We start from the raw sequence: 23245 nt of genomic DNA, 5'->3' as shown, positions 1-23245 counted from the left end.
CGTACGGGGTGTGCTGCCACGGGGATTTCCTCTAAGTTTTATTTACCCACTGGGCAGGATGCTCCAAGAACGTCAATCACCCCTCTTGGATAGTGAAATATCCCTCTAAATAGAGTGAGTGCATGTGGTTTAAACCGTATCGTATTAATATCAGCAAGGATATTGAGCTCCTGCCTGGGAGGGGGGTGGGGGTAACTAAATCAGGCGTTTTAAGTGTTGTAGGTTGCACGGAGGGAAGTACATCAGAGGGGAGCTGGGAGTCGTCTGATGTTACAGAGGTAACAATGTTTTCATTGCGGTTAGCCGCCAGCCTCATTTGTCTGTTTCGCTGTATAGGCATAATGACGTCTGTGTGCAACAGAATTGTTCCAAGAGAATCCATATTTAGAAGCAAAAAGTAGGGGAGGCTTACCATGTATGCAAGCTGCAGCAGTCTGTGCGCACCTAAATGCACCGATGAAATCTAGGGACAAGTCCTCCAGACCCAGATCCAGACCCCCACCATGCCCAGTTGTGTTCAGCTCTTAGAAGGGTGATGTGGCTGGGGGAGCGTCCCTTACATCGGACAGTGCTACTGAGCATGAGTCCCAGGATTCCATCATTGTGGTGGACACCTCAGCAGCACTGGGACAGGGTGGTGGTGACATTGCTGCACAGGGACCGCAACCAATGGTGACCTGATTGGAGGTATCTGGGATGATGATGATGGAGGAGAAGGCGGAGAAGGCCATTTCAGGCCTGCCCACAGTGTCAGGTGGGGGTACCGAGGTGGGTGTGCAGGTTGTCCACCTGGCAATGAGACAGGAGGATGTGCAGTCCACCGTGGAGGGGTCAGCACAACCAATTGTCCCTGGGCCATCTGCTGCAGCACTATCCACCTTCAACGATGCCTCCACCCAGGAAGAGGCTGCTCTTCCAACCGAAGTGGCCATCTGGGATGAAGTGCTGCCCCTGCCGATTGGTGACTTGAGGCGGGAGGCTTCTATGCATGAGGTTGCTTGCAAAGCATCACGTGAAGATGTGCCGCCTCCTGTTACAACTGGCAGCAGCACTTCGTTCCAGTGGTTTCTCGGGACAGGCCACTGCAATGGCCCCCTCCCCATCTGTGTCCCAGTCATCCTTCACTGAGGCGACCATGCCATCTACCACCATGGCCTCCTGTGCACCTGTCCCACCGTTGCCCAGTCTGGATGTACCTGTTGGAGGTGAAAGTCATTCGATGGCAGATGAGGTGGTCACTGAACCTGCCTAGGAGCCTACAGGGGAGCAGGCTGTGGAGGTACACCATGCATTTGAAGGTAGTACAGGTGCTGTACTCCCCCAATGAAGACTGTCATCCAGGTGGAGCGAGTACCTGCACTGCACACACAATGCCAGGCAGCAGGAGATGGTGACAGTGAGGAGGCAAATCCTGGAGGAGATTGCCAGTAGGAGGAGGCAGACAGGTACAAACACAGTGCAAGTGAGGCTGGAGGCATGACAGCACCTGCAGGCTCTGGTATCGGCCCTGTTGCACTTTATGAGACCAGAGAAGGAGTAGCGGCAGCAGGCATGTAATGCAGCATTAACCAGGGCTAGGACCAAGGTGTAAGAGAGGTTGGAGCAGCCGTGGACTGCCATCGTGGGGGATTCTTGCAGGGAAGCGGAGAAGATAGAGTGAGGGAAGCACTGCAAGCCCTCCAGGAAACAGAGGCCCACATGCAAGCATCAGAGGACGAGGCGGAATCTGACTTGGCTGAGGCATTGTCAGAGATCACAATGACTAGCAGCTGACTGAATGTACATATTTCATTAATTGTACGTTTCCTTTTTTTATTTATTTTTTCCAGGACAATTATTCCCTTCATCTTTTTTTAACATAGATTCTATTCAGCACATTTTGATGTCCTGATTCAACCACACCGCTTGCTCACTCTTTATCCATTTGCACCTTTTGTTTGCCCATGTTCTCTGAGTGAGGATGTCCTATGGCTGTCATGTGGGTTTTGGGCACTCTATGGGTAATTTTGTTACTGTGCTGTTCGCTGGGGGACATGTGTGCATGCTTCATGTATGTGTGACATTTGGTATGTTGCATCCATGTTCGATGAACGTATGTGCTCTATTGTAGACGTGGGGAGGTGGCATGTTTTGGGAGTCACGTGTTTACATATTTGTCATGCGCATCTGTTGCTTGGCTACTTCTGTGCTTTCCAGTACAGGCATGCTGAACAATTATATACTTGGTGTGCATGGGTGTGTGGTTCTTGTATTGTGTGGTTGACATGGCACTTCATTTGTGAATTTGTACATGGGTGTTGGGTAATGTTGTTGGTTGTTTGTGGTTGGCATGGTGGCGTGACTTTGATTGACTTGGACATATGGACATGTGTTTCACGTGTAGGGGTCTGACCTTCAGATGGCTGGAGGTGGCAAGGGATGAATGTCTGATGCCATTCCTTTTGCAGGGCCACTGCATATTTAGTGTTGGTGTGTCAGTGTTGGTTGAGTGAGTTTCTGATTGTGTGTCTAATGGTGTAAATGTGGGGATGCATTTGGTGATGAGTGATATCAATCATGATCATGTTTGTGGTCTCTCGTTGGGGATGGGTGCTCATTTCTTCATTTGTTTTGCCACATGTTCCACAAGGGTTTGATGTTTGTTTTTTTCTGGTGACATCTCATTCACCTCCACCCATTCACTACTCGAGGTTCAGTTTATTGGATGTTGTGTTCCTTTCTGGTTCACTTATGTTTTGGTGGCCCTTTGGTACTTGCTTGTCACACTTCATTCACAGGTATGGCTCATTAGCATCGGAATGTTGAGGAGGTATGTGGCCTCACTCTGGATAACTGGGCTACGCACATTACATGTGCCCTATGTCACATGTACATCGAGGGACCTACGTGTATGTTGATGTGCAGCTCAGTGTGATCCAACAGGGAGCCATGGAAGAGTTACGGTCCAGTATTAAATAGCACTGTTCCCATGTTGGAGCAGGATGTCTTGCAGGTGTACTTCATGGTAGAGGAGTTGAGGTAGGCTGGTGCTCCACATTAGACTGGGACGAGAGCAGACTTGTGGGTGCTGCCTTAAGTTCAGGGTTTAGAGTACAGGTCAGTGGGGGGACTGGGATGAGGGTAGACATGTAGGTGCCACCTTGGGTTCAGGGGTTGGGGTACAGGTCAGCGGGGGGGACTGGGATGAGGGTAGACATGTGGGCGCTGTCTGGAGTTCTGTGGCTGTGGCTGTGGCACAAGTAAATGGGGGGACTGCAACAAGGCTGGACTTGTGAGTGCTGCCTTGGGTACAGGGGTTGGGGCAGAGGACTGTGGGTGGACTGGGATGAGGGTGGACTTGTGGGTGCTGTCACGACCCACATTCAGAAGACCCCCTGGCAAGCCCATGGGCCAGGAAGGGTCTTGACTCGGGTCTCCACTAAACCCAGGCATCCTTGGCCTAGGCCTTCTTGGGGCCAGTCCTGGCACCTTTGGCGCCAGGCTCATACTTGATAAAGGACTTGTGTTGGGAACTACTTTATTTCAGTGCCAGTCAACATGGAGGCATCCACATAGCTTGGCTCCTTGGAACCAGGCTATGCGGTATAGTATTTTTGGGTGTGGTACCATAGGAACTATTAAACCGGGACTACTTTCTTGAAAGTATTTAAACCACACCCGACTGGGATAACACGCTTTGCGTTACTTTGCAATTCTGCAACGTGACGCTCACCGTCTTCAGCTGCACCCGCGAACCTCGGAAGAACAGCATCTGTTAAGAAGGAAAAGGACATAGTTAGCAGCAGCTTACCTGTAATTTCATTGTTAGCTGTCTACAGCTCTTGCGATCAGCATCCCGGAACCAGCGCTCCTCCTGGACCGTCGGATCTGCAAAAAAGGAAGAAACAAGGCATTAGACATTTTACAATTTAACGAACGGTGCCGAAAAGCTTACCTCGCAAGGCGCTCCTTGACCAGCATCGCCTCAGGAATTCCACGCACCGGGTGAGCATCGCGACCTGTGGGGAAGAAAAGACAACAGGTTAACAAAAGGCAAGGCATCATAGCGCTGCGCATAGCGCCAACTCACTGCATCAAGGCGCTCTAAATACGCCATTACTTACCGGCGAGACCCAGTTCAGTCTATTCCACATATTGGACTTCCGCGCACCTAAGGAAGAGAAAAAGACATTAGACCAAAAAAGGCATGCAAGGACAACGATATACCACAGCAATAAGACCTGCCTGAAAGACTCAAAGCGGGCCGGCATCAGTGAAGTAACTTGATCGCAATCGCCCACCAAGCACAACGCGTCCCTGCCAAGAAGGCAGGACGGAGAGCACACCTGCATTAAAAACAAGGTGAGGTGAGGTCCAGAGAGGCTGCGGGTATACAGGGTGGTGGGGGGCTGTTTACCCCAGTTGCCCAGTCTTGAACATTGCCCACCTGTATTCCAGGCAGAACCCTCCTGCTGGTCAACCTGGAAACCGCAGAGAAGAATACCTGAGTCCCAACTGGTGGGTGGCATCACCGTGGAACCAGGTGAGCGTAACAGGTGCTGCCTTGGGATCAGGGGTTGGGGTACAGGTCAGTGGGGGAATGGGGATGAGGGGGGACTTGTGGGTGCCATCTTGGGTTCAGGGGTTGGGACACAGGACAGTGGGTGGGCTGGGAATTGGGCGGACTTGTGGGTGCTGCCTTGGGTTCAAGGCACAGGTTAGTGGGGGGACTAGGATGAGGGCAGACTTGTGGATGCCACCTTGGGTTCAGGGGTTTTGGCACAAGACAGTGAGGTGACTGGGACGAGGGCAGACTTGTGGGTGCCGCCTTGGGTTCAGGGGTTGGGGCGCAGATCAGTGGGGGGACTGGGATGAGGGCGGACATGTGGGTGCCACCTTGGGTTTGGGGGTTGGGACACAGGACAGTGGGTGGGCTGGGAATTGGGCGGACCTGTGGGTGCTGCCTTAGGTTCAGGGCACAGGTCATTGGGGAACTGGGACGAGAGTGGACTTGTGGGTGCCGCCTTAGGTTCAGGGGCTGGAGCACAGGTGAGTGGTGAGACTGGGACGAGGGCAGATTGTGAGTGCTGCATAGGGTTGAGGGGTTGGAGCACAGGTCGGTGGGGCAAATGGGACAAGGTTAGACTTGTGGGTGATGCTTTAAGTTAGGGGGCCGAGGCACAGTTTAGTGCGGGTATGCAGTTGCTGCTTTCAGTTTGGGGGCCGGGGTGAGTTTAGTGTGGGTATGCGGTTGCTGCCTTAAGTTAGGGGGTTGAGGTGCAGTTTAGTGGGGGCAAAAGGGTGCTGCTTTCAGTTAGAGGGACGTAGCGCAGTTTAGTGGGGGTACACAGGTGCTGCTCTGAGTTGGGGTGGCAAGGTGCAGTTTAGTGGAGGTACATGGGTACCGCTTTATTTAGGGGGCCAGAGTGCAGTTTAGTGTGAGCACTGTGATGAATCCTGTGGATCCCTCACTGAAACCCTGCTTAAAGTTTCCTCCCAGGTGGCCTGGGAAAGGCAGACGCTTCCTGATCCTGACCTTGGGGCTGGTGCTCTGCGGGAGGAGAAAAGGCTCAGGGAGGTGAGAGGAATGCAGGGGATGAGAGACAGTATTTGCCATCTTTTAAAGAAGACAAGTTTACACTGCCACAATATATAATGGCTTGTTACCACCATAACCATTCTGTTGCACGACTTAACCATCTTAGTGTGGGTGGAATTAGTCAAAAACCCTGTATGAATAAAACAGATGGACATCTTTCTCAAATTCAGACAATTGAAAATTACCCTAATTCCAGAAAGGGTAAGAGAAGGAGGTTTGTGAATATTAACCTTTTGTCTAAAGGCTTATATTCCTCTTTACAAACTAGTCTTGATGACTGATTCACATAATATTACCTTAGTAAAGGTTATTGAAAAGAGAGATCAAAATCTAAGTTTGAAACCAGTTAAGAAAACGAATTTTATTATTCGGGACTTCACGTCCCATAATTCTCTCAGTACTGAGACGAGGAAGAGGGATGTAAAGGAATAACACTGTAGTGGTCAGCTAATTAATTTAAATGACCCTCACCTGAGGATGACTGAAAGGCCTAAATGGCCCTCTAAGGGAGAGAAGCCAGATCAGAAGAAGCAGTGTATGCTGTGCAGACCATTGCAGTTTGAGGTGGGCTGGAGGAGGCGGAAGATGCCGGGACCACTATGAGTCCTGAGAGGGTCTGTACCTCTCATTATCCCCCTTGCAGCATTTGCTCAGAGGGAAGCGTGAAAGGAGAATGCTTCACCCCAGGGTGTGTTGTACAGAGTTTGCGCAGCTGAGACAGAAGTGGTGAGAGTAGCAGTGACATCCCCGTTGGCTGGATTGCCCCAGTGATGCTCAGAGGTGAAGGTGGCTCTAACCTGGCGTGGCGGAAGCTAAGGTGACCTAAGAAAGATCTGGCATCTGGTCGAGAGAAGCCACGAGTATCGAGGTTCTGCAAACAACAAGCGGAGTACGGAGAAGCGACTTACCAGGTGAGTTTTAGGCAAGCGAGTGACTCTGGGGCGCTATGGTGGTAAGCGCGTGCACCACGCAGAACGTTTCACTTGCGTATGAGTGAAAGACATGCAGACAAACCGTATGAGTGCCAACTGTCAAAAACCAATGCAAGTGGCATGCTGTAAACTTAAAAGGCTCCAACCCTAAGGCTGTAAGTTCTTGGATACTCCAACTATCCGTTGGGAAAGCCTATTTGACCTCTGAAGGGCACAACCAATACCCAAGCCAAAAGAGCTGGAACAGGCAATATCAATCTACCAACTATTGCCAGAGGCAAGAAGGGAACAGCAAGAGACGCAAAGGTCCTAAAGTTGGCTACTCATGTTTGGGAGATTTATGAATGTGGTTGATACAAACACACATTGCCAAAGCCAAGAGAGAGGCAAAGTAAAACATTATACATGTCACTGTTTGGTTGTTGATGTATAAGTGGAAAGAAGGTGGCAAACAGGCTGCCCTGCTGGAAGAAGCTATCCAGAGGGAGATGAGCATTGTTTGTAGAAATGTCCTGATATGGAACAATGTGAATGTTCTATTCCCTGAAAGTTGCTAACATGTTGATACCAAAGAAGACTATTGAAGTTGTTGTTATTCTATTTTGAAAGTTACCATTGAAGCACTTTTCTGTTTTGGTGTTGAAGAAGAACCCAGGCAGGTGAGTATACCTGTAGGGCAAGAAGTGATTGCTCAGAAGAAACCTGGTGAAAGAATAAGCCAGTTAGTAGAAGGTGCAGGTGCTGAAGAGTGGTACTAATAGAAAACAACATGTTGAGTTGTGACATTTGGGGGGGAATAAATCTGGTTGAAGAAAAGTTACCATTCTTTCTGCAGTTAAAATTGTGGTGAACCATCCTGACCAAAGTGAATTGCCATGTATTTCCTTTTTGCTTTGATTGTTGTATACGTGTCAGGGTTAGATATCCCTTGGTTAGAGTGTCCCGTTTAGGTTTAGCTTATTTTAGACGGAGAAATCCTCATCAGGGTAGGGATAATGAGGCATTTATTCAACCAGTCTAATAAAAATGTCAAAAGTTGAAAACTCTCTACAAAGCTGGCCGCCTCACATTTCTGACCCCTCACATTATGCAGGTGCTGCTTTGAGTTTGGGGGACGAGGCACAGTTTAGTGGGTGTACGCGGGTACGGCTTTAAGTTAGAGGGCTGAGGCGCAGTTTAGTCAGAGTGCATGGGTGCTGCTTTAAGTTAGGAGTTTCGCTGCACAGTTTAATGGGGGTTGTGGGATGATGACTTGTCGGTCGCAGGAATGGAGTGGGAGTAATGGTGGTTGCTGGAAAGTAATCTTTGACAATTTTTTCCATGGGTCCGGTGCAAAGGTTGTTCAACACTGCTATGTTCTGCTTGTAATGGGGACGTGTTGGGGCATTCCAGGTGCTACTCGTTATTCTTTGTGTTGCAGGTTTCTGCATGAATTTAATTCCATGAGTCGGCTTCCAGCGCTATTCTTTTCATCCACGCAATGCTCTTTCTTGCACGCACTACTTTACACAGACTTAGTGATTTTTTTTTTGTAAATTAGGCTCACTGTGGCAAACTCCTAGGGTGACTGGGACACATGCACTTTGGCCACTTGAAGGCCCTTGGTGTTCCGATACCTCTGCAGCATTAAGCCATGGTTCTACCACTTCTGATGTATGTTCATGAATCCATTGAGTAGCATTGATGAAGACATTATGAGATGGACTATACAGACCTTGCAAAAAAGCTTGAGAGAAGTACCCAAAATAAAAAAGCAGATGATGGCCGATCGAGTGAACTAATCTGCTTGATGGAAGCTTTTGAAAAGGTGGATAAAAGAGGTTGAAACTGAGTCCATTCTAATTAGAGGGAGGCCAATCACTGATGCATCCTCCACATGAAGAAGGATATGACTGTTATTTCATGTAGTCACAATAACGAGTTGTGCATGGACTGTGAATAAACAAGGAGGAGTAAAGTCAAGGTCAAAGTAATTGTTCAGCATGCCACAAGAAATATGGTGGTGGATGCATCCCCATAGATAACTCCATTTTTAAAATAAGTCCCTTATTTATCAATTGAGCCCTAATTTCGATTGTCATTGTAATGTTTAAGTATAATTTGATGTGTCTTACAATGTTTTGCTTTCAATTTGAACATCCGTGAAGACCTGCTCTCCAACCTCGATTCCAACACCCCCTGTGTCCTCATCTTACTTGATCTCTCTTCTGCCTTTGACACGGTCAACCATGCCATCCTGCTCAACCGACTCTGTGATAACCTGGGATCACTGGTCAGGCCCTAGAGTGGCTGACTTTTTTCCTCTCTGATCGACCCTCCCAAGTTCAATTTGGGTCCTTCCTCTCCTCTATCTCCATCTCTAACTGTGGTGTTCCCCAGGGGTCTAACCTCTCTCCCAGGCTGTTCAACCAATACCTGGCACTTCTTGCCCACCGCATTGCCACTATCTGCCCCAACTTTCAGTGCTATGCGGATGACACTCAGCTCATTTTCAGGCTACCCTCAGCCACCTCGTCTCCCTCACTCATCTATGACTGTCTGTCCGCCATCCAGGAGTGGTGTGCTGCCAATGATCTCTGCCTTAATGCCAGTAAGACTGAGATTCTCCTCATCGGCACACCCACACCCTCCTTTCCTGTCACTCTCTGGCCGGCTTCACTTAGCCCTCTTCCTGCTCCCACCTGTGAGGCTAAAAACCTCTGTGTCATCTTCGACTCTACACTCTCCTTCTCTCCTCACATCTCTGACGTCTCTAAGAAGTCACACTACCAACTGCGCCTCCTCAGAGATATTCTTCCTTTCCTCTCCTTCCCCCAGAAGCTCACTGTCTCCAGAGCTCTGGTTCTCTCTATGCTGGACTATTGGAACAGCCTCTTTCTAAATCTGCCTGCTTCTACTCTCCGTCCTCTGCAACTCATCCAGAACAGGACTGCAAGACTTGTCCTTGGCCTCAAGCCCAGGGATTGTATCCCTCCAGGACTGAAATCTCTGCACTGGCTCCCAGTGGCTCCGAGGATTAAGTTCAAAACCCTCTGCATTGTCCGGTACCTTCAACTCTCTCCTACATATCTTCCTTCTCAAGCTCTTCGCTCATCCGCCTCCAACTCCCTCAGGGTCAGTCACTTCTCCAAGCAATGAGTTGGTGGTAGATCTCTTTCTTCAGCTGGGGCCTCCCTCTGGAACACCCTCCTTGCCTCCCTGAAAGTTGCGGAGAATCATCTCAGGTTCCGGAAGCACCTCAAAACCTTTCTCTTTGCTTCTGCTTTTTCTCCTCCTCTCCCCTGCTGACTTCCTGGCTGAAACAGAAACTGCACTGGTTACCTGGCCACCCTCTGATCTCGGGCCCAGGTGCCCTCCCCTGCCAGTCGCACACCTGCACTGCCTTCCTGGCAACCCCCACACTTGGGTACTGTTTTCTGTATCCCTACAGCCCCACTACCAGCACTTGACACCTGATGTCTGCACCTGCCACCTGCTGGCCTTACTTTTACTTATTATTATTTATACTATTTATCCCATGTACTGCACTGCCCTCTCCCCCCAACCCCCAGCACTTTCCTCCTTCCCCCTTCCAATGCACCTGCGCGATCTGAATGACACCTGGCCTAATAGGCTCATTGTCTGTATTCCCTCTGTGTCCCCCTCCCTTGCCTCATCGCGCCTTGAAACACTTATGTATAGGCGCATTATAAATGCCATATCATATCATAACTTGTCATAAACAGTGTGAAATGCAAAACATATAAGGAACATTGAATATACAGTACCTCGGGACCATTCGTTTAAAGGTTCAGACTCTGAGACCCTCCTAATCGGAAGGGCTTTACAGCCATCCCAATCTGAGGGCATCTGAACCCCCCCTATGACCCAAGTATCAGATTTGTCAAGTTTCCTAATCTGTGAAATGCTGACACCCTTCTAGACTGAGTGGCTCTAAGTAGCACCATTGTTTTCTAAGATGCTCCGACCCTCAGATCATGCCGTTCTGAGTGGCTCAGACCGATACCCTTGTAGTCTATGGGATTCTGACTCTCGGACTTTCATATTCTGAGTCACACCCTTACAGTGGAGGGGATTCTGACACTCAGATCCCCCCAGTATGAGCAGCTTAGAGCATCACCATATACTCTAAGGGTCTCTGACACTCAGGCCCTCCTATTCAGAGTGGTTCTGAGTGACACACTCATAATCAAAAGCATGATGACACTGAGAACCTTCCAGTCTGAGCAGCTCAGAGTAGCACCATCATAGTATAAGGGTCTCTGACATTCGGACCATCCTATTCTGTGTAACACCCTCACAGTCTAAGATTCTGGTAATCAGACCCTCCTAGTCTGCGCAGCTGAGAGTGATGCCATCATTGTCTGAAGGTCTCTGACACTCAAACCCTCCTATTCTGAGTGACACCTTCAAAGTATAAGAGATTCTGACAGCCACTCCTAATCTGAGCAGCTGAGAGTGACACCCTCCTAGTCTAAGGGATTCTGGCACTCAGACCCTCCTCTTCTTAGTGTGTCTGAGTAACACCCATATAAGTGTTATGCATAATTTTATTAACCACTTAATGTCCAAGACATCTTCCCAGACACAATGGTTTAGAACACAAATTCACTTTTGACAGCCTTTTCTCCACAGGCCGAAAAATCAAATGCATCCTTCATACATAAAGATGACAATTGGAGCACTCTACATGGGTCACTTATTGTGTTTTCTCTTGCACTTTGTAGGTTTCCGGAGCATTACAGAGTGTCAAAATGGGTTGGCGTGATCGGACGTTCCCCTTCTATCCTCAGCAAAGAGTGCCCTTCATTTTTGATGTCGCAAGCCTGGAGATCATCATCGTGTTTCTGGCCTCGGCATGCACCTTCATCATCATCCTGCCGGGGATTCGTGGCAAAGCGGCAAGTATTTAATGGCCCTTTTCTCATACATTTCTAGATTGTTGCAAGACTGTCACCGCGCTTGAAACTAGTGTTCCTCATCCATAGTACTCAATTTAGTAGCGGGTCATCTAAATCAATTCAAAACAATAAGGTCCACACATTGAATTCAAAGTGATGTTTTCTTTATGTTCTTGTCGTGCAGTAAAGTCATGGTATAGTCAAAACACGTGTCGGCTATACCATTACTTTACTGCACGACAAGAACATAAAGAAAACATCACTTTGAATGTATAATCTATAAATCATTGTCATTGCAGGATGAATCTTTTGTGGAGGATTCTCAGTTTGTGAAACTCCCGCAGCTGGATGGTATACAATTGTTAATTCTAACAACTGAACAGGCTGGGTGAATAGCGCACAGGACAAAGTATCAATCCACTACCTTTTCTCATACACACTAGCAGTAACCCATTAGTCTTTTCGGAGGCACTCTGGGTTTCTCCTGTTGATCAGTACTTGAATTATCTCTTGCGTGGTTGGTCAGTAGAGCCTGAGAGGCTCATTGGCCATTGGTGAGCTCACTTGTCTGAATCTCTATTCATTATAGTGGAAGACCTTATTGCTTGTTTTTGTGATGCTCTCACTAATGATGGATGAATTGGACACAGCTGAATGACTTGTAAATACAGTAGAACGCGTCTTTGGGTCTTGTCAGTACAATGGGCCTACATTACCAGTCACTACGCTGAAGGTATTACAGTTTTACAGAGGACTGATCTGCAGGGCTCAAGGAGTCATCGTTACAATAGAGTCGTCTTGGGTAAGGAGACTTTTTAGTCTAGCACATGAATTACAAGTCAGTGAATTGTAAGCTTCATGAATGACTAGACCATATGGAAGAAAGGCCTTCTTGGGGACAGAGCTGTACCACGGGGATTCTTTGTGTATGGCTCATCAGTAAAGTAGAGGCATTCACTGCAAACCGAGAGATATCTGCTTGAGCTCAGTGCCAAAGGCCCTTTTGGGTTCATTGACCAGATTTTCAGAGCACTCCCTGGTGACTGCCTATTTGGGACCTGTTTGGTAAACAATACATGCAGGTTTGTCAGTTAAATGTGAATTAACACTAGAGTGTTCATGACTTAGCTTCAATAGAAGACCTATTATTTTGGACACACTGGGCCTCATTACGAGTGTGGTGGAAAGGCAACAATGGCGCCAGTAGTGCTACCGGTGCCGTTGTTAGCTCTCCACCACACTACGAGTCCTGGCCGCGGGTGCCAGACTGCACGCCTGGTCTGACCAGGCGTGCATACCGGCACCCATGAGCAGAAATCATGATTGCACCAGCACCGTTATAAACAGTGTCGGTGCAACCATGCTCCCGACCCCCATTCTGCCCTACGGGGCAGAATGGGGATCGGGAGGCCGGCAATAACGGCACCCGCGAATGGGCAATTACTGGGTCCGCCAAACTCGGCATGACCCAGTTACTGCCCATTCACTGGTGCTGGAAAAAAAACAACTCCGGCGACAGCCGGCTACCACCAGAGTTATAGTGAGGGCCACTGTTTTAATACCAAAAGTATTAGACTGCAGTTAGCACTTAATAGAGTTTGCTTGACCGTGATTGCAAACTTCAATTGGAACAATGATCAGGATTTAGGATATTCAATATGGATTAATTTTAGAATTATATTGTTTCATTATCGTAAATAGGTTATGAAATGACTCCGTTTTAAGAACTGTAATGATTGTGTATTATGAATTGTATCATGATAAAATTGTGTTATGAACAATGTTTTACATGATTTTTTGTATGAATGTTCTTTTCATGTATGTTTTATGAATGTTGTTTTATATGATTATGAAATGTGTAATGTTTTAAACTGTAATACATTAAAATAAATAATAGCCATGGCTATATAAGACAGCACAAAACAGAAAGAAATGAGTGTGATGCAATATGGCAATATGTAAAAGGATAAAGAGAAAAGAAACAATGAAGATGATTTCGTTCGTTTAAGAAGAGCAAACAAACTAATGTAGTATAGGATTCGTTAGTCAGGAGCACGTTAACCAGAAAAAGTGCATTATCTGCCCCCTTGAATGTCAGTAATGGCATTGTGTTCTGGTTAAGGAAATGTCAGATAACAATGTTTGGAGGCTGGCTAACCAAACTTCTGGATTGGCAGAGATGGCAAATGGAGCAGAAGCCTACTAAGCCTTGTTATCTGGTCTTATTCTCTATTTTCCAGCTCTCTGCCACCTGAATCATTCACATTTCAATATCAGCAGATATGATTATCCATCCCCATTGGATAATTACATAATCAAGAGTTTACAGTATAATGCAAACCTGGCTAAATATTAATGAGATAACTTCATGGAAAGGCAAAAGACATAACTTCTTACAATAAATAGATATGGTGAGATGATTACGACTAGATTAAATCAATGCAGAACAAATAATAGGTGCCATTAGATAACTAGGATAAGATGGATAAAAAATATTAGGATAATTAAACATGAATTAATTAAATATGACATATCATTATGAATAATGCAGGATGGGCAAATAAGACAGGAGAATTTTGGAAAAAATAAATGGGTACAGAAATATTTTAATATGCGAGTGACATACTAATAGATAGATATCTAACTTGTTACATAGAGAGTTATATAGAGAGCAAACCTATGGAGACAAGATTGTTGTACGTTAACGGACCCTATGTACTCATTGCATTATATTTATGATCAATGTATGTGGTTGTAGACCTTCCTTGGTGAGAACCTTTCCAGGGAAAAGGTTATTTGGCCTTGTTCATTGCAGTAGAGGAGCTCCCAAATATTTGCAAATTTAGAATGTGTTTGGGTTTCACTCTAACTTAGAAGGGTAAGCCAGATGTGGACCTCTTGCTCCCTTTACCATTGAAAAGACACAGTTTCACCTCACCGTGATGACCCACAAAGCAAAAACAAGTGTCTGGATTTGCTGTTGGTACTCTTGTTCAGAGGAGAATGGTCTAGCATGGTGGTACTGGATAGATCATCCTGGTGGGCGTGGCTACACTCAATCAAATGGATATTTCTCCTTTGTGAAAGCTACAGTGGGCCAACACTGGGAAGCTCTGTGGGGCTTCTATTCAGGTTATGTTATGTTAACATATTTATTAAGCATGATTACGCCTCGAGGGATGCCACCTTGGTGAACTATCCTATGAGAACCTTGTGGGGAAGAGGTTGCAGTCAGCTACACAAAAAGCAACACATTAGGCAAACATTACAAACGAGATACATGAATTTCCCAGAAACAGTCTAGTTTTCGTGCAGCAATGTTTGTACACTGGCATCATCTTTCACAACCATATCAACAACACTCCACCCATGTCAAGTGGAAAGTAGTACATTTCCACTCATGCCTAGGAGAAAGTGAAAAATGTGATGCTTCAACCATGCCAAGCAGATATTGAAATATGTGATGCCAACTAAAGCAGTGTAGAAACTGGAGAAGTAAAACTCCACCCATTTAGAGTGGAAAGTGAAATATTAAAATGCCACACATGCCAGATAGCAAGTGAAATATGTGACATCAACTAAAGCAGTGCAAAGACTGGAGTAGTAAAATCCCACCCATGCCAAACGGATAATGAAATATGTGACACCAACTAAAGCAGTGCAAAGACTGGGGTAGTAAAATCCCACCCATGCCAAACGGATAATGAAATATGTGACGGCAACTAAAGCAGTGCAAAGACTGGAGTAGTAAAATCCCACCCATGCCAAACGGATAATGAAATATGTGACACCAGCTAAAGCAGTGCAAAAACCGGAGTAGTGAAATGCCACCCGTGCCAAGCGAAAAGTGAAGTATATGACACCAACTAAAGTAGTGCAGAGACTGTGATAGTAACATTCCATGCATGCCAAGTGGCAAGCGAAATGTGTGACACCAACTAAAGCAGTGCAGAGACTGTGATAGTAACATTCCATGCATGCCAAGTGGCAAGCGAAATGTGTGACACCAACTAAATCAGTGCATTGACCGGAGTAGTAACATTACACCCATGTCAAGAGGTAAGTGAAATATATGACACCAACTAAAGCAGTGCAGAGACTGGGGTAGTAACAGTCCATGCATGCCAAGTGGGGAGTGAAGTATGTGATACCAACTGAAGCAGTGCAGAGACTGGAGTAGTAAAGTTCCAACCATGCCAAGCACAAGTGAAATATGTGATACCAAGTAAAGCAGTGCAGAGTAACAGTCCATGCATGCCAAGTGGGGAGTGAAGTATGTGATACCAACTAAAGCAGTGTAGGGACTGGAGTAGTAAAGTTCCAACAATGACAAGCGGCAAGTGAAATATGTGACAGCAACTGAGGCATTAAAGAAACTTTAGTAGTAACATTCCAACCTTGCTAAGCTGAAAGTGAAATATGTGACACCAACTAAAGCAGTACAGAGACTGGAGTAATAAAGTTCCAAAAATGACAAGCGGCAAGTATTAACGTAAGCACCTCTAAACCTTCCTCTTTGCTTTGGCTTTCTCTCCTCATCTCCCTTGCTGAACTCCTGGCTGAAACTGCACTGGTTACCTGGCCACCCTCTGACCTCGGGCCCAGCTGGCCACACTTCTCTTATTGTTTATTTATTCTATTTATCCCATGTACTGCACTGTCCCCTCCCCCTTCTCACCCACACGTGTTCCCTTTCCCTCTCTCCTGCACTTGCGAGATTTGAATGGCACCTGGCCTCATAAACAGGAAACCAGAAACAGGACATCCCTCAGCCATTTTATCCACATATCCAAATCCCAAGGCTGTCAGAAAGAGTATGTATGGTTCAAGGTTAACAACACTTTAATATTAGGGCGAGTGTTGTACAAAACAAATATGGGCACAAAGGCTAGTGGGCAATATGTACTTAATCATTCAAGCTTGCAACCCGTTTATATAAAGATCCATGGTCTTTCCAATGGCCCAAATGCTCTTTAATTCTTAAGGAAAGCAGCCACAAAGCCTTGTTTATGCTCTTTGTCCCCTTTGGCCTTTCTTAAAGGGATATTTCAAAAGAATACAATAGGGGTGTGCCAGACTGTCCATTTTGGAATGATAACCTTCTATCAGAAAATTCCTTGTATGGTTATTCTAGGTTTTGATTATGTGGTTTGCTTAGTAACACAAGTGTAACATTCTTATTATGGCTACAAAATATACTGGAAGCCATCATTAGATATTAATTCTGTAACATTTTAAAAACAGCAGGTACATTGTTAGTGCAAATAAATAATTTACTTTTGAAAATAGCTTATTTTGCCAAATGTATGCACCACTGTGTCTCAAAATGTCGTCTCTACTTGAAAAGGATTCCTTTCAGATTGAAACCAATTGTCTGTTTCTTCTGTGAGCACCACGGCAGTTTTACAGCATGCACAATCACGAATCATTAAACACAAATTAAAACTAACAAACACAGTTGCAGACCTGCAGCCTGATCTTCTGGTCCCTCACAAGATCAGTTGAAACTGCAGCAGATCCGATCCCTCCCAACTGACCTCGTACGAGCATTGGTCCCACAGTGCAATGGTGGCATTCCTGCAGATCACGCGCGATATCAAATACCAGGATGGCCCCACCTCGGGGGATGCCTCTGTCCCTGTTGCTCTCATTCTCCTTTTAGACATAAAAAGGTTCTATGTCTTACTGTCACCTGCTTTTTATTCTGCCAGTCTTCACATCCATGTTTTTCCGGAGGGGGATTTTCATCTGTGTCTCTAATCGTTTTGTTGCACTCACTCACTTTGAAGCAGGGGCTCCTCCATTTAACCCACATTTTCTTGCATGCTCTGGGCTCACCCAGACAGGTCCTGCCTCCCTATGCCCCTTCCCCCAGCTCCCTCACTACTAGCTGTATTCTGCCGCTGCGCACCCTCACTAGGACGAAGCCTCTTCCTCGCTCCTCCCCGTCTTGCATGCCAAGGTTGCCCCGTCCAGCAATCCGGCCTGCTTTTCACCATTGCTTGGAAGGGGGACGACTTGTTTCACTAGGCCCCATGCCTGGCATTGCAACCCACCGTTCTCTCCTTCCCGGCTACGTTCTCACCTTTTGTTTGTACTGAAGAGGAGGCATGTCTTCCTGCACTTATGCCATCCATTTTCCCCTGGGCCCTCTGTCACTTCTCCAGCCTCGTCCCTCCTGGCTCCCCAGAGTGCCCGCCCCATGACACATTTCTGGCATGACGGGACCGATTTGCACAAAAACAGCCTGTCACACTATTGCTGCTAATGCTGCACGGAAAAGGCACCAAAAGATAAACACAGAATCCCCCTACATTAAGCCCCTTAAGTGCCAGGCTATCATGCAAGTCTATGCAAAAAGGACGAGCATACTTAAAGATATTCAAGGTTTTTCTCTACTAGTGCTGCTGTCAGTAACAGCTGAGGTGGATTTAGCAAAGGCATGGGACCGAGAAATGAGATAGAGATAGAGATAGAGAGAGAGAGGGTATATCAAGTATTATTTATGGATAGACCACAATTGGCTCAAACTGAACGGAGACAAGACGGAGGTCCTGGTGGTTGGGTGACCCCCGACCCTTCACTCTGGGTTTCCACGTTTTGGCCTTCCACTCTTGGTTCTCTTCCTAGCCCGGTTGGCAAGGTAAAAAAATCTAGGGGTTATCCTCTCTGTCGATGGCGAACCAAGTCGCAGCCGTCTGTCAGGCAGGCCCCTATGAACTTTAGGTCCTGAAGAAGGTTCTTCCTATGATCCCTGAACCTCTCCGCCCTCCGGTGGTCGCAGGCTTGGTTCTATCTCGCCTAGGCTACTGCAACTCATTGTACTTGGCTCAGCCAATCAGCCTTCTACGGCGGCTGCAGCGTCTACTAAATTTGGCAGCTCGGATAGCAACTGGTACTCCTTATGGAGCCCATATTACCCCGGTGCTACGCTCCCTTTACTGGTTACCGGTTAGCCAGCACATCAGATTTAAGGCCCCGCGCTCTCTGCTCTCGGGCCGCAAAGTTCCTTCAAGTGAAATGTTCTCGCTATCAACCTGGGCGCTCTTTGCGCTCTTCTACTGCAGAGCTCCTTATTGTACAGAGGTTGTGCCGCATGAGGATAGGTGGTCGTGCCTTCTCCATAGCCGTGGCCAACCTATGGAACGGGCTACCACTCACGATCAGCTACCTAATCATCTTGCTTTCAGAAAAGCACTTAAAACTTCGCTCTTCTAGGCATGTTCCTCCGCTGACCTTGACTCCTGGTTGAATTTGGTCTCTCTCCTTAGTGCCATGATACCCTCGGGTGACCGTGCGCTTAAGAAATTAACATACATAACAAACATAACATATTTATATTTTCCTTAAAAGTTCTCCAGAGTCCAGCCCACTTTTGCCTTTAGCCAGATTGGGGTTTCTACAAATCAACCTGCTACTTAGTTTACTGTTTTACTCTTGGACTTCAAAAACAGCCCAAAGTAAGAGGCCCCTGTCCCTTTTACCTGACAAGTAGTTTACGTCCAACGTTTTAAGCATGGAAGTATTTTGACTTACAAAAACATTGACTGACTTCCAACATTTTAAACTTGGGATTGCAGGACTTCCTCGGAGAGAACGTCAGATGAAGTGCCCTGTGGATTAATAAGAAAGGAAAGGGGTTCATAGGAAGATGGTTTGGGGGTTTAACGGATAAGGCAGTTGGTGAGTAAGCGATGTTAATGGAAAAATATTGGGGTTCATTTGAAACAAGAAACAGATGTGATTGTGAAGGTGGCAGGGCTCATGTGCAATGGGGCACACAGATGAGAAGAGCCGCATTGATGAGGAAAAGGATGAGTTGATTGGAACGGGTAAAAGGTTACTGAGGAAGGGGAATCTTTAACATGGAAGGTGTAAGACTGATGGTACTAACGTGAAATTGATGGGTAAAGGGTGAGATTGATTAGAAAGAACCCGCATTGGTGTAAAAGCAGAACGGGGAATGGGGACTTGGTGCACAGTTAGACTAATGCACACAAAATACCCCAAAGTAAAACCCAACTCATTGAATTGCCCTGGTGTAAACGCATCAAATCCATGTTGAATTCCTTGGGTTGTGAGTATTTGTGGCATGACCCTCAAGGTATCCACAGCAATACAAAGACAATATTACATCAAGCACGCAATAACTTTCTGTAAGATAAGATCCGCGCAATTCGTAATTTATCCATTTATGGAATCTTAAACAGTCCTTTGGCTATGAAAACTATTAAACTTATTTGGGCATGATATCTCCAACCTATGCATGGTCACTTTATGTAAGATTTAGGACTGGTACTTTGCCTTTAGCGCTGCTTGGCATTTGATTAATTCTGGTATGGGCTCAGCTTGTTAGGCAGAGAAGATATTGCCCACTTTTTATTTTTATACCCATCCTACAATGACCTGAGAGCACTGTGTCTGAATCCTATTTTGAATACGTTTTCTATGCGCCACCTCAATGACACGTTTGTATTATGCAGATCTACTGATACCAATTATGTGGTTTAAGCTTTATCCAGATTTATATTCAGATCAGGCTCTGGCGTGGCTCGCCTCCTTTCTCTCTGACCGGCCCTCCCAGGTGGAGCTCAGGCCTTTTCTCTCCTCTACCACTCTCTCTACTTGTGGTGTCCCCCAGGGATCTAACCTTTCCCCCTGGTTCCTCAATATCTACATGGCCCTTTTGGCCCATAGAATCTCTACCTTTGCCTCTAACTTTCAGTGTAATGCGGATGACACGTAGCTCTCTTTCAGGCTAACCTCGGCCACCTCTTCCTCCTTGCTCATCTCTGATCGTCTTTCCGCAATTAAGTCTTGGTGTTCTGCTAACGATCTCAGCCTGAATGCCAGGAAGACAGAGATCCTACTCATTGCGACTCCTGCTTCCACTTTCCCACTTTCTCACTTGCCTTCCTCCCTTGGCCCTGCGCCCTCGCCTACCAAGGAGGCAAAATATCTTGGACATCTCTCTCTTTCTCTTCTCACATCTAAGACATCTCCAAAAAGTCCAACTACCAACTGCACCTCCTCCGAGATATTCTACCTTTCCTCAGCTTCCCCAAGAGACTCATCACCCGAGAGCCCTGGTTCTCTCTAGGCTGCACTATTGCAACCGCCTCTTTCTCAATCTTTCTACTTCCACTCTCGGTCCTCTACAACATCCAGAACAGAGCCACAAGACTTATCCTTGGCCTAAAGCGCTGGGACCGCATCTCTCTGGTGCTGAAATCCCCCCACTGGCTCCCCGTAGATGCAAAGATCAAGTTCAAGATCCTCTGCATAATCTACAAGGCTTCCTGGGGCCTCAGCCCGCACTGTCTACAATGCTCTCTTCCTAAATACTCTCACTCTAGAGTCCTCCGCTCATCTTCCTCCAACTCTCTGCGTGTGAGCCGCTTTCACAAACCGAGATTTGGGGGTAGATCTTTATCCTCTGCAGGTGCTTCCCTCTGGAACAGCCTCCCTACCTCTCTCCGTCTTGAACCAGAACACCTTAAGATGTGGAAACTCCTCAAGACATTCCTTTTCTCTTCCTCTTTCTCTCTCCCTCTCCCTTGCTAACCTCCTTTCTTTTCTCTCCACCCACCTTCTCCCCCCTAACTTTTCAGTTTTGCTGACTGGTTGCCTGGCTCACCTCCAGAGCCTACAGGTCCCAGGTTCCCCCGGCAGTCTTTTGCACTTGCCTCCTGGCCGCTGCACTTTGTTCAGCATTATTGCACTTTCAGCCTATGCTACATGAGCGGTGAAACCTCTCTGCACTTAACTCAGGGCCCTGATTGGTTTAAGGGGCGGTTGATGCTAAGGGGTAAAAATCAAGAGGAGAGAGGTCTATGACGAAGCGAGAAGTGGGTTGGGGTGGAAGTTGGATGGACCGGATGCAAAAGGAGCGAGGTCGATGGTGACCGCGTTGAGATTGATGGAGAAGGAGTTGGGGTTCATAGCGATTTGGATTAATGCTCTGAGCTTTGGATAGGGGCCAGAAGCTTGAAATGTATTGTCACAGTGGTGTTCTCTGTAAAAGGATCTTGGTTGCCAATACTGACTGGGGGCAAGCACTTTATGCTCTGGACTGTAGATACCTTATCACCCCCCTTCAACTGACGCACCCTAATGGACCGTTATAACTTTGAAACAAGTCAAATCATAGTGTCGTTGCTGTTTCATGACCCATGTGAAACAAATTGATATGTCAGTTGCATAGTTCAATGGGTTAAGTGAATGTTGTAGATTATTTTGTGAGGGACACCATTCATCCTGCTGACTAACACTACATTTTTAAGCACCTAAAGACAACTCAGTCTGCAATAGGTGCCAGCAATTAATAGTGTCAATATATTAGTTGGTCTGTAACAGACAAGGAACCATTCAATTGAATATATTGCTATTTCTCTTATTTGATTTCTTTATTATTTGGAGTTTCATAATGTGCTAACTCACAGGGGATTTGCTTCAAAGCGTTGGGGAGGAACATAACAAGCCATCAGGTGCACTGCAGAGGAGTGACAAAAAGAATAAACGGAATAGGATGGGGTTAGACGCCTGAGTAGTCTGTTTAGTTGCAAAGGCATCAGTGGTCGGACTTGACAGTGGATTTCTTAACCCCTTAAGTGCCAAGGGCGAGGTATCTCTTCCTTGGGATTACTTCCCTGTTGCCAAGGATGAGATACCTCATCCTTGGCACTTAAGGGGTTAATGAATCAGAAAACGATAGAAGGCATTGAATGGTGAAATACCAAAATCACCAAAAAAGGCCTTGGCACGGGGAGTCGGGGGGGGGGACCCCATGGCAGTTAATACTGCTGATGGTTTTGCTGAGGCACTGTGCATTACAGAAATCTGATGCCTTCTGGTTTTTCACACTACAACAACCATTGAACAAGTGGATTTAGGTACAGGTCATGTAATCTATCATTGGACCAAGGTAGAAAGATTTGAGGTTATCGGGTAATAGTTAGGTAGAGCCACAGGGTGGTTGTGCTCAGCGTAAGGTGTTAGTACTGCAGGTTATTCTATTACAATTGGAGTCGCAGGGTTGGCTTGTTCTGGCTCAACCCGTTACAAACCACGGTTTGTATTCATAACCGCATTGGATTGAGGAGACGGAGCACTGAAATGCTGCAATAGGCGACCCCTATTTGAAAAGGAACGACATGACCATAGAGAGGGAAGACACACAAACCACTAAGAAGTTGCAGATGTTCTAATAAAGAACGGGTGATTTGACCAATTCTCTGGATAAACTTTAGTGAAGGCTGCAAGAGATAAGAGCGTTTCAAGCACCATATGAAGACTGAGTACGTGGAAGAAAACACAAGACGTCTTATTGAGTGAACATGAGACGCCCTCCCTAATCCAAAGAACGGCGACGAAGACAAGAAATCAAAAAATTGTCTTTTTTAACGAATATGAAGCACTAATGTTATAACACATGTCCTGAAGAAAGCAGAAAGTGTTTCTGTATCCGCTGAAACCGGTTGACACCATTTTGGCCCAGGTGTGATGACCTAATCCCCGAGACGCACAATACTAGCAGTGAGCTCGGTATAAATTGCATCATTTTTTAGCAGAGTGCAAAGAAAAGTAGACACTAATCAATCCAGTAGGTGGATTCTTTTAAAAGAAAGTTTGCTCATATAGAATTGAGCAATCTAGGGATCTATAAGACACACTACTTGGAAGCGATATAAATAAAAATGGAAAGTTTCGACTTCCAAATAGTGTGCACCATTTTTAGCATTCAGTGAAAGTAGTGAGATTGGTTAGGGTGAGCTTTCTTGTCTATCCCTCACACTAGATAGGTGTCTTAACAACGCTCTCTAGGGACAGAACAT

At 46.4% G+C, this 23245-nt stretch overlaps 1 protein-coding gene across 4 annotated transcripts in view; it reads left to right on the top strand.

The window, feature by feature from the left end:
- The window catches only part of LOC138504311 (dual oxidase maturation factor 1-like), a 375710-nt gene that overhangs the window by 193137 nt on the left and 159328 nt on the right, over positions 1-23245 (top strand). For all 4 annotated transcript variants that reach the window (XM_069624720.1, XM_069624722.1, XM_069624721.1 and 1 more), the window contains one exon: positions 11238-11411. In XM_069624720.1, coding sequence (XP_069480821.1) covers positions 11265-11411 — 147 coding nt within the window. In that variant the 5' untranslated portion in view covers positions 11238-11264. The remainder of the gene's footprint in view (positions 1-11237; positions 11412-23245) is intronic.

This window comes from Ambystoma mexicanum, chromosome 11 (assembly GCF_040938575.1).
Source record: "Ambystoma mexicanum isolate Mex_15411 chromosome 11, UKY_AmexF1_1, whole genome shotgun sequence".
Taxonomy (NCBI): Eukaryota; Metazoa; Chordata; class Amphibia; order Caudata; family Ambystomatidae; genus Ambystoma; species Ambystoma mexicanum.
Note: the sequence above shows the minus strand (reverse complement) of the source record. Positions and strands in the feature narration are given on the sequence as shown.